Source organism: Beta vulgaris, chromosome 2, assembly GCF_026745355.1.
Source record: "Beta vulgaris subsp. vulgaris cultivar EL10 chromosome 2, EL10.2, whole genome shotgun sequence".
NCBI classification, from domain to species: Eukaryota; Viridiplantae; Streptophyta; class Magnoliopsida; order Caryophyllales; family Amaranthaceae; genus Beta; species Beta vulgaris.
The window spans coordinates 8,815,380-8,826,085 of NC_079203.1; the positions used below are offsets into that span (position 1 = coordinate 8,815,380).

Below are 10,706 nucleotides of genomic sequence, written 5' to 3' on the forward strand. Positions count from 1 at the left end.
TTGATGTAGGTTTTAGTTTGAAACGAAAGTATTGGAAGCAACTAATGAACCCAAACAACATGGATGATGATTAAAGCATAAAAATGGCTGATTGGAGATACGAAATAAACAGCCAAAGTTACAGTTACATGCGAGCGTGATAACAGAGGAGAACTGATTAAATTTCGTGCTAGGCTAAAATAGTGATGGCCACTAGTGCGGGTTGGGCGGGCCAGACACAGATTTCACGATCCAGGACCGGACCGTAAAATTCATGGGGTGGACGGGCAGGTCTGCAGGCAGAAAAATCTTGGCCCATACTGGTCTGTTACCGATTTTCACGGTTCGAAAAGCGGTTCTGGCGGTTCGTGAGTCTAGTGGGCTGGCATGAGAATTTTTTTTTTGAAAATTATTTAATCATTGAAATTATTCATTATTGTTACATAAAATCTTCATAATGAATTAAAATATATAATAATTTCATTATTGTTAAATTTGATTGAATTAAAATATATGCAATTTGGTTCACTATTTACTTGGACTGGGCTGGACCAGTTTCGTGGTTCGGGCTGGGCGGTTTTAGTGGCTTGTGTTCAAAAAATTTGACCCACAACCCACACACCAATTTCACGGTTCGAGTTGGGCTGGACCGAGCTTCTTTCGGGCCCGACCCACACGACCCACAAAGTGGGCTTGATTGGCCCGCACTATTGGTCATCTTTAGGCTAAAACGAGAGATTAGTGATTAATGAAAAGCGTGCTAGGCTAGATTTCAAGCTGGGCTACGCGTTGGGCTTTTTATATGGGCGGGCAACATGTATAATTATAGCTGTGTCCACTGTCCGGTCACATATGAGAGTTTGTAAACGGTAAAAGAAGCGCCAAATACAAATCCTGCAGAAAAGCAACGACTGAAGCTGGTAGCAATGGCGGCAACTGATTCTCAGAAACAATTGTTCACTTTGATTCGCGATTTCGCTGCTGAGAAATCTCATGGAGGTCTCTCTTTTTCTCTCTCTCTCCTCTTTTGTGCGTAAATTTGATGATTTTTTCGCTCTATTTATCACACCTTCTATCCATTTCACAGAGAGAAGAATCTGCGGTTTGAAGAAGCGCATTGAGGAGCTTCGATCAGAGTTAGATGTTGCAAATGCAGAACTTGAGAATGGAAAACGCATCAAAGAAACTACAGATCAAGAGCTCAAAGGCTTCGAGGTTGAATTATCCATGAACGAAACTTCAAAGCAAACCCTAGAGGTTTATTTCTATCTATATTTATATGTGAAATTACAAAATTTGCATTTTAACACAGTGATTTTCGTAGAATTGTGTTTCTGATTCTCATTGTCTGTTGTATTCGTTTGTTTTTAGACGAGAATTGCTTCCATTCAGGATGAGATTTCTAGAGTAGGATCTGATGTTGACGGTCTTAAGGTATTCTGTTGATGTTAATTTTGGTTTATATCTGAAATTTCGGTTACTTTTCTCATTTTGGTTTCAATGCATGTGAATTTCGGTCTGGAAATTGTTTGGAAGAATGAAGAAGCAGCTCTTAGGTACTTAGTTTTAATGAATTATATCTTGTTTAAATTCTTTCGGCGATTGCCATAGACGATTCTCAATCAAACGATGAGTTATCGAATGCGAGATTTCTGATATACTATTGTTGTTTTGTAGAGTAGACGCTTGATTTTGATGAATTTGTTGTTGTTTGTACAGAGATGAATTTATCTCTCAAATGCTCAACTTCAAGACTGAGATAAGGTTTGTCCTGTCGAATGTTTTTTATTTTTTATGCAATTCACTGGAATTGAGTCAAATGCCTCATTATTCAAGAGGTTATTCTCTGTAACTGATGCTGTATGAGTTGCTACTCTGAAATTGAATGTTCTCTTTTTTGCCTTTTGAGTTCTAATACAACTTTAGATGCACATGTTCGTATTCAAAGTTGTCTAAGTTAGTGAGTTGCAGTTAGATTCATCTCAATCGCTTTTGAACTTAATTGAATGTACATACTGCAGAAATTTCCAGGACTTAGCTCGTTCCAATCCGCAACAAAGTAGTTGCATGAGAGCTTTACCAGGTAATATTCCATATTCCATGACTGACTTGACGTAATGATGATGAAGCTCATGGATCAAACATGAATTCTCATACATATGAGAGTATGTCGACCCTAGCACAGAAAAAAAAAAGGAGAACTATGTGAGTGTAAGTTTGTTGCCTGTACTCTATGTTTGTTGCTCCTATACATGTACAAAATAATGTTTTGCTGCATATTGAGTGACTAGGATGCTGCTTTTGTTATTGTTTATTGGCCTCTTTCAGCTAGTTGCTTAAGCAGTTGAGCTGCTTTCCAGCTCTTAGGCTTACCATACACTGGATAGAGCTTCTCTCCAAGCATTGGGGTAATTTTGTTGATGTAAGCTTGTGCCAAAGAAAAAAAACCAAGTCATTTTTTCCAATCATGCTCTTGTGCAAAAAAATAACCGTAGCTGGTAGAATAGGCATAACAGTAATAACTAAGATTTAGGTTTACCTATAATGAGGTTATGCCAGCACAGACCAGTTTTTGAACTCATTTATTAGTTTAAATCATTTTGCAAAAAGACAGCAAAATCTAGAAGTTCTTTTCTGTAAGACTTCCTTCCACTAACTGAAGCTACTGTGCCAGTTGCATTCCCTATCTGCAAAGGATACAATTATACCATAACTACTTGTTGCATATCATTATCATTATTAATATCACTTGGAGTGATAGCTAAAGATTCATTTCACCAGGCTAATTCTATGCCCCAAGTGGACTTGTCGTAATAGCTAAACATTAATTTTTATCAGGCTAATCATATGCCCAAGTGAACTTGCCAAAGGCTTTTAGGATTAACCCCCACATTAACACCATCGCTTGCATGGATGTTGCTTTTGGCTAGTTTTTCTGGTTTCAACATGAACTCTGGTGATGTAGACATGTAGTCTAATCACCTCTTTTTACATATCTGGTCTTCATGATTCACATGCTAGTAAAGACATTTCAAAAATACATGTTGCAATTGAAAGCATCTTGAATCTGTAGTTCACAAGGTCCATTCATTTGTTTGCCTATATTCCCTAAATAGTGCTCTTGTGTTTCCGAACACGCTGGTAAATCATCTGTATGTCAGAATCGGTCAAATCCAATGAGTTTTATATAGTAATCGGCTTATTTTGTACTCGGGTGCTTTACATTCTGTCAAGATCGCGAATATATTTAGGGAACATCGTTTACTTGAATTTTGTGCATGTGGATAGATTGTAGCTCATTGATCCAATGTAGATATTTGACCATGGTCTGGGACAGTAAAGAAAGAGATCCATCACTCCTGAAAATTGTACGCCTGTAAGGGATCAACTGTCTAAGATTTGAATTCAAATGCCACGTGCACACACTTTTCTCTTTTCCACCAAGGTTTTTTTTTGATTGATTGATGCCAAAGCACATACCTAGAGATATTTCTAGTTCTTGAATGATTTGTTTGTGAAATGTATATTCACCTATTCTTTTTACCATGTTTGCATTGTGGTTCTATTTGGCCTAACCCTGCCGAATGAGATGAAAACTTCCCTGTAAACAAAACAAAGTAGATAAGGTTTTTGAACCGCTGGAGGAAAAACGTGATCATGCAGGCACAGCAGATTCAGAATCAATTGGTCTTGAGAAGAAGGTTTCCTCCATAGTTGTTCAGACCGCAGCAGAAGAAGAAGAATGTAAAATGGAACAAGATCTTCATAATCAGGTACATCTCATGTTTCGGAGATGATTACAAGAAGTCAAAATCTTATTGCAAACTTAACAAGATAATTAATCAGAATATCTGAATATGGAACTCTCTTCAAGCTAGAACCAAATATAGTAGGTTTTATCTATTTTATCTGGGAGTTCTTGACTTCCTGTGAATGATTGGTGTGGGTCTTGAATTCTGCAGCTGCAGCAAGATGTGCGAGACTTTAAGAGGAAACTAGAGCTGATTGAGGCAATTATGAAGGACATGGAGGAGTTGCAGAACTTAACAAGATATCCTTACTGTCTTTGTTACTCTCTACACTCATGGAAAATGAATGTGCCCATTATAGTCTTTGACATGTATGAAAACTGTCATATCCTTCAGTCAGGTTAAAAGTATATACCACCTTTCTTCCTATAACATATGCTCCGGTGATTGACACTTCTGGGCCTATGGCTAATTACAGAAATTTTAAGATCCATTCCAAGTTTTCTTATTCTAGATCAACCCTAGTTCTATTTTTATGTATATTTTTCTATCTTTTTCATTATGTCGTTCTGGGCAACATTCTATATTCGTTGGGTAACTAGCGTATCTTGTCGATTTTGTGTTGTCATGCATTGAAATGTCTAGATGTGCAAGATTTTAATGGATTCCACAAAATATATAAAAGCTTCACTTGGCTCAGATATTTGTTAAGAATGTGGTTGCCTGGTACATCTTTTCCTGAAAGTACAAGCTTATTCATTTAGGAACTGAACTATCATATTTGAGTGGACTCTCTGTAAAACCATCTATACATTGTCATGCTTGTCTTTGACTTGATATAAGCAGACTTCTGACTTGGAGAACAAATGTGCTCTCTTCAGTGAAGAGTTGCAGAGGAAGTGTATCTGTCCTAATTGTCATCTTGACAATTCAGAAGCCTTGGCAGAACAACTTCAAGCAATGGAGCAAAATTGATTTTCAGTAAGCAGTGCATTTGCTTTTAGCTTATGTTGATTCTCATGAACCTGTCCTCTAATTAGTTGGTTAACTGTGTGATTTTCTAAGATAGAGACATAAACAGACTTGTGAACTTGCATATCATTTTTCCTTCCAATGAGTTGGATAGCATTGCAAATTAAGGATCACGTTGTGTAGAACTGATAAAAGTTGATGTATCTGTGGAGCGGTGTGTTTATCACTTATTTTTCTATCTTTTTCTTGTATGCAGTCTCTTCAAATGGTAAATTCAGAAATATACAAAACTTTGATGCTTCCTCCCTCCCCCCAACTATTGCACGAATGGCTTATATTACAGTGGCTTTGTACTGTGTTATGTTCATCTTCTGCTAAAAAACCAAGAAAAGAAGCGAAACGAGAAAAGGAGAAATATCACAACTAATGTCCAAGTATCTTCTGACCAATCCCAACCCAAGATAGTGTCGTGGAAGAAAGGATGAAAGAATGAAAATTTTTTTGGGGCTAAAAAAATAAAACAATTAATGTTGATTAGAGATGTATTGAGTTATCTTCACCTATGAAACCCTGGTAAGCTGCAGCAATATGCCTTGTCAAACACCAGCTCAATGCTATGACCTATTTTCAGTATTATCTACAGTTGATGATTTGCCACTAGCTGATTCTTCTGCTTCTGCCTTGATTAATGATAATAACGTACGTTTAGGAGCGGTCCGTGGGCTCTGCACAACAATATGGAATTTGCATTATTGAGGCTACTGTTCAGTAGACAGAACTATGATACTTTCTAAATTATCTTGAACTAATTGAGAATAATAAAAATGTCACTAAATATGATTAATAGTTTGATATATAACTAATAACCCATCAAATGGAAAAACTATCAGAGTGACCTCTTTGCACAACTCAATTTTATGTGGCAGTATGATGCTGACATTCATTTCTTAAATTGCTGCAGGCAGTGATGAAAAGTGTTTAGGTTTAGGATACTCACATCAAATCTAGAGAGATTCATTGAAGTAAGAAACTTGCTTAATGCGACTGTCTTTGAATTTGCAGGTCCCAGGACATCTATTTCTGTGGTGAAAAGGGCAGAGACAGGCCTATGGTCAGAAAATTTACTTTCTCCACGAAAATAAGAAAGTTGCTGTATCCCACTCCCAAACCACATAATCCTGTCACACCTGAAATCACAACAATTATCAATTAAACTGAAGTCTTATTGCATTTTTACTGGAAAGAATACTTATAAGTCGGTTATAACTAGGAAGATTCAGATATGTAGTATTCCATGGTTTATTGGATATATTGTAGCAGCTATACTGGTAAGCAGTAAATATCAACTGACAAATTTCGCTGAACTATGGCTGTACCATGCGGGGGTTCTTCGCTTTTCTCCTTTATCTGGATTGAATGGGGAGTGCTTGTCTCCTGTATATCGATTGCCAAGCTCCACAGAGTACTTGTAGGTGGGTGCAAACTCTATATCTCCCTCTTTCCAGCCTTGAAATACTCCTCGCTGTAGTTCCTTCTTGAGCTGGTCAAACTTCTGCAGTTCTTTCCACTTCTTCTTTCTTATTAGCTCCCGGGCCTTCTCATCATCCATGTATAGTCGGTAGTTCAGGTCCCCGAACCAGAATATTCGGCTGTTTCATAAACATATATAGTATGTTTAGACAGAAATGTCATAAAATGTAAGGTTATGCCCATTCATTGAAGATGTCTTAGCTTGTGTACATTCTTGGACAGGGGAGGTTGTTATCGGGGAGGATAGACCTCAGACGATATGGGGTAAAAAAATTCCAATTTCGGGTGTGCTCTTTGATATTTTTGACATACATAGGGCGTTTTGGATTTTGCTAACTAAATAAGATGTATTTTTGAAAAGAAAACCCATGAGATTGGATGATAAAGGAAGGTGATGAGGTGTAGAAGGCTTACTCATGTCCACATATGGTGGGTGGAAGAGAATCATCAAACTCTTGAGGAAGTCGAGGGAAGGTTGTTCGCTTGAAGATCTCCCCAACTTGTTGATTCCTTCGCATTTCATACCCTTTTTTCTGGCCAGAAGCCAAATGCGCAGTAATGAAGCAGAAACTGGTTCCATCTATTGACATACTGACTGAGACAGCACCTTTATTTCCTAAATAACCCATTAAACCACAAGCAACAGGACATGCCTTCACATTTGAAATTCGATATTTCCTTATTATATCCCTTTTCATCCATACACTTATGAAAATTCCTACCATCTTCTTGCTGGCCATCAATCTATAAGTAGGATTTCCACTTTGCTCCCCACCATGTTGAGTTTTCGCTCTCTCTCTCATTGGAGTTGTGCTCCTTCTCAGTCCTGTCGGTTCAGAATTTGCAGGTTTGGCATACTGATAATCGTCATTTACTATGGTAGTTGTCGTTGTAGGTGTCAACCAAACGCACCCATCTTTGTTGTTGAGAGTCTTCCCTATCAATAGGTTCCATTTTCTTGCATCTGTATAATCTTCCATTCCAATTACTGTCATTGTGTTAAGAGGTACAATCTCTTGAAACCTGCAGAAAAGAAATAATGTAAGGTTACAGAACTGCAGATTTTGTGCATTCAATTTGCATCCTTATATGATTTAGAACATTACTCACCCAAGAACGTAAATGTCCACTGAGTTCTTTATATTTAGCCATTCATCCAAATCTGCAGCTAGGGTCCCCACTGGTGATTTTCCACCCACGTTCCATGTTCCCACAAAAACCCTGCTCCAAATATATCAACCACACATCACATTTACTATCATATAAAAAATTATATGATGCTCCCAGGAATCTCACGTCTCTTAACGGATATCCATTTGTAAAACGAGTATTATCCACAACGATCTGATCCAAAAATAATAGATATAGACAATGTAATGAAATAGTTTGATTCATTATACCTTAGTTCATGGGATATACCAGATGATTGAATCTCTCTTGGGCTAATAAAACTATGGCTCTGGTATTCCTCAGGTTCACTATCTGCAATAAACTTAGCATTATTTGATACTGAATTGTGCAGCAGTAGTCACAATAATATAGTTGCATTGAGAAAAAATGTGGAAGATCATAATGTTCCTTTGCAGGGAAAGGGAGAAAAAGTTGTGGTTTCACACCTGAAACTTCAGCTGAACTAGACAGCTCGGTTTTCTTGGTTCTCTTTCTCAGCCATCTCTGAGACCTGCCTGATGCTGACCTTAGCATTTCACTACCCATAGCTTGATGAGGAGGCGCCGTCCATGCAACAACAAGAATGCTAAGTTGTTACAGAGTATGTCTGTTTTATTGAATTTCAGATAGTTGTATTTTGTACTTTTACCATGTCTTTTGAGCAAAATTCTGGAAAAAGAATTGGATGAAAGTTTGGTTATTTTCGAAAGGACGAAATCCAGTTTTCAGATTACGAATGAATAAAGAAATCATGTATCGAGCTGGCTTATGAGGAGACGTGATAAGCTGAATACAGCATATGGTAAGAAGCGTAGTTTATTAGTTATAGTTTAATCAACAGTTTAAAAGGTCAAAACAGGTTTAGCATTGGTTGAATATTATTTATGCCTAATCTTGTTTAGTTAATTGACTATGTAGCTGTAATTGTCGAAGCATCAAAGAAACAGGTATATTAGTTACAAACTTTCAAATCATAGGAAATGGTTGTGAGTTGTGACCCTATCAAGTCTCAAATTCCCTAAGCTTTGTTTAATACTGTGCTCTCTCTGATAGTGCTTGTCACGTATTGTCTGCTTTGCTGTTCTTATTTCAACCTTTATGATTTCATTTTTGGGGTTTACATCATTTGTTAATTTTGTTTGGAGTCAATTTTCTTGGAGAGATCCCATTCAAGTAGTTTGCATAATTAGAGTCCATGAATACGATGCAAAGTGCTATCTATAGCAGTCATAGTTAAAGGTAGAGCAAGACTTAGATATCACATGTTTTCCAAGGATTTGTACCATATAGACACCTTCTTCAATTGTCATTAAGGCCCTGTGTTTGGGGTGGAGTGAACTTAACTGAAACTTTGAGAGGAAACTAGCTGAATGAGACTGAACTGAATCGAACCAAGTTGATCTGAATCGAACTGAAACCGTACTCAAAACAAGAGGGTCTAAGAGTTGCTCAATCAGAATACCCTAACCTAATGCTTAAGAGTTGCTCAATCAGAATACCCTAACCTAATGCTTCCCATCTTATGATGCTCATGCTTTACTTACGAATCAGAGGGGCTTCCTCTGATAACACCATTAGGTCAGGATTATTCATTCTATAGATGAGATTTATGCTTGCAGGTACAATAATTCAAGGTCAACCCCTTCCCTATTCATGTTCAATGCTTTTTTTTTTAATTCAAATTGAAAAAATAATAGTCGTGTATAGGTTGTTTAAAAGAACCAAGGTCACCTTAATTGGTTGGAGATTCTCCTTCTACCCTGTAAAATGTATTGAACTCATGCCCCTTGTAAAGTGGAATTCCAATTTCCCCCTCATTTACAATGGAACTGCATCTATCTATACATATATGATAGCTTGAAATAGTATATATATGCAAATAATATAATAGTATATGTTGTTTTTAATACTTTTTTCATGCATACTTTTTTTTGCATTCACTCGCTTTTTCTTCAATGATTTTTTTCATTTTTAAGATATAAGAGCACCCAAAATGGCAAGCTACAACTACTTGTAGCTTTGTGTGCCACATCAGTAGGGATGGTATTGGGTCCAGGACCCTACCCAGATCCACCCAAACCCTATCCTAAAATTAGGGTATGGGTCTTAATTTTTTGGACCCTATGGGTAAGGGTAGGGTATGGGTCTTGGTCCTATCGGGTAAGGGTAATGTATGGGTCTACTCCTCAAATACCTGGACCCTACTTAAACCCTACCCATAGACCTATCTAAATAAAATATATATTTTTTATTTTTTAAAATTACAATAAATATAGATATAAACATAACCTTCCAAGTTCTAACTTCTAGTAGACTTCCTATAAATTAAAACCCTAACCCTCCCTCACTTACTAACTGCAAATCTCACTTCTATCAGACTCACAATCTCTCTCTCACATAGAGTACACAATTGCCTGTGATTTTTTTTTTTAGAAATGAAGTAGAAGTATAGAACTAGTAGAAACTAATTGCAAATTTAATATATAAAATTGTGCTTAACGATTATATATACATGTGATAATGTACGCGGATTTTTTCTTTGTGTTAGACCCATTTTAGATTCTAGACCCTACCCAGACCCTATCGAACCCTACGGGTACGGGTACAAGTCTCAAAATATAAAATTTACCCTGTGGGTATGGGTAGGGTATGGGTCTATATCCAAAAATTAGGGTATGGGTATGGGTCTAGCCTTACCCTACCCAGACCCTGCCCATTGCCATCCCTACACATCAGATTTCCAAACTACAACATTCCCAAACTACACCTCTTCCATTGGAAAACTATGACCACTTGTAGTTTTTGAAGGTCCCACATGTCATCACCATATCAACAATTTTTAATGTGAAAGAGTAAAGTGAAAGTGGGGCCCACAAGAAATTGACAAAGCAAGTAGCTTTGTGGAGCTACTTGGCTTCACAAAGCAACAAGCTTGTTTTCTCTCCAACAATAGAGCTACTAGCAGGGGCGGATCCAGGATTTCGAATTTGGTGGGGCACCAAATTACAAAAGAAAAATCATAATATCATACTCCCTCCGTCCCATAATATAAATCCTGATTCTGTTTTTAAGTGGGAATTAAGGTTAAATGGAATCTTGTTTTATTTGAAATAAAAAAATTATTTTTATTGAGAAGCACTTGCATTGTTTTTTTGTTGCATGGTTTAATGTGTAGAGGAGTTCAATGGGGTAAAAGATTTCATTTTGTCATTAATAATGGTGCATTGGAAGCTAAAATTATGATAACATTTTAGGAATTAAACTATTTTCATGAGGGTATTTTGGGAATAATTATCAATTGAAAAT

The 10,706-nt window shown here is 37.0% G+C and overlaps 2 protein-coding genes across 3 annotated transcripts; one reads left to right on the forward strand and one right to left on the reverse strand.

Annotated features, from left to right (window-relative positions):
* The first annotated feature begins 847 nt into the window (after positions 1–847).
* Positions 848–5,900, forward strand: LOC104887438 (uncharacterized). 2 transcript variants are annotated; one of them, XM_057392491.1, is made up of 9 exons: positions 848–978; positions 1,067–1,236; positions 1,351–1,413; positions 1,516–1,535; positions 1,699–1,743; positions 2,001–2,062; positions 3,643–3,752; positions 3,942–4,709; positions 5,763–5,900. In XM_057392491.1, the coding sequence occupies exons 1-8, from the start codon at positions 906–908 to the stop codon at positions 4,131–4,133; spliced, it is 735 nt and encodes a 244-aa protein (XP_057248474.1). In that variant the 5' UTR covers positions 848–905; the 3' UTR covers positions 4,134–4,709; positions 5,763–5,900. The 2 variants fall into 2 exon arrangements, with proteins under 2 accessions (XP_057248474.1, XP_057248475.1); XM_057392492.1 differs by having other exon boundaries at positions 5,662–5,797.
* LOC104887439 (type IV inositol polyphosphate 5-phosphatase 6) lies at positions 4,946–7,625 on the reverse strand. Its single transcript, XM_048638362.1, has 6 exons — positions 7,537–7,625; positions 7,341–7,451; positions 6,645–7,253; positions 6,077–6,349; positions 5,698–5,887; positions 4,946–5,425 (listed from the first exon to the last, which is right to left on the reverse strand). Exons 1-6 carry the CDS (start codon positions 7,623–7,625, stop codon positions 5,315–5,317), a joined length of 1,383 nt encoding a protein of 460 aa, XP_048494319.1. The 3' UTR covers positions 4,946–5,314.
* Between the last annotated feature and the right edge of the window lie 3,081 nt (positions 7,626–10,706).

Coding starts and splice junctions, on each gene's coding strand:
- LOC104887438 (XM_057392491.1), top strand. CDS start 906: ATGGCGGCAACTGATTCTCAGAAACAATTGTTCACTTTGATTCGCGAT. Junction 1,536..1,698: donor AATGAAGAAGCAGCTCTTAG/GTACTTAGTTTT, acceptor TTGTTTGTACAG/AGATGAATTTATCTCTCAAA. Junction 2,063..3,642: donor TTGCATGAGAGCTTTACCAG/GTAATATTCCAT, acceptor GTGATCATGCAG/GCACAGCAGATTCAGAATCA.
- LOC104887439 (XM_048638362.1), bottom strand. CDS start 7,625: ATGAATCAAACTATTTCATTACATTGTCTATATCTATTATTTTTGGAT. Junction 6,350..6,644: donor CCCACCATATGTGGACATGA/GTAAGCCTTCTA, acceptor TTTATGAAACAG/CCGAATATTCTGGTTCGGGG. Junction 5,888..6,076: donor AAGCGAAGAACCCCCGCATG/GTACAGCCATAG, acceptor TTGTGATTTCAG/GTGTGACAGGATTATGTGGT.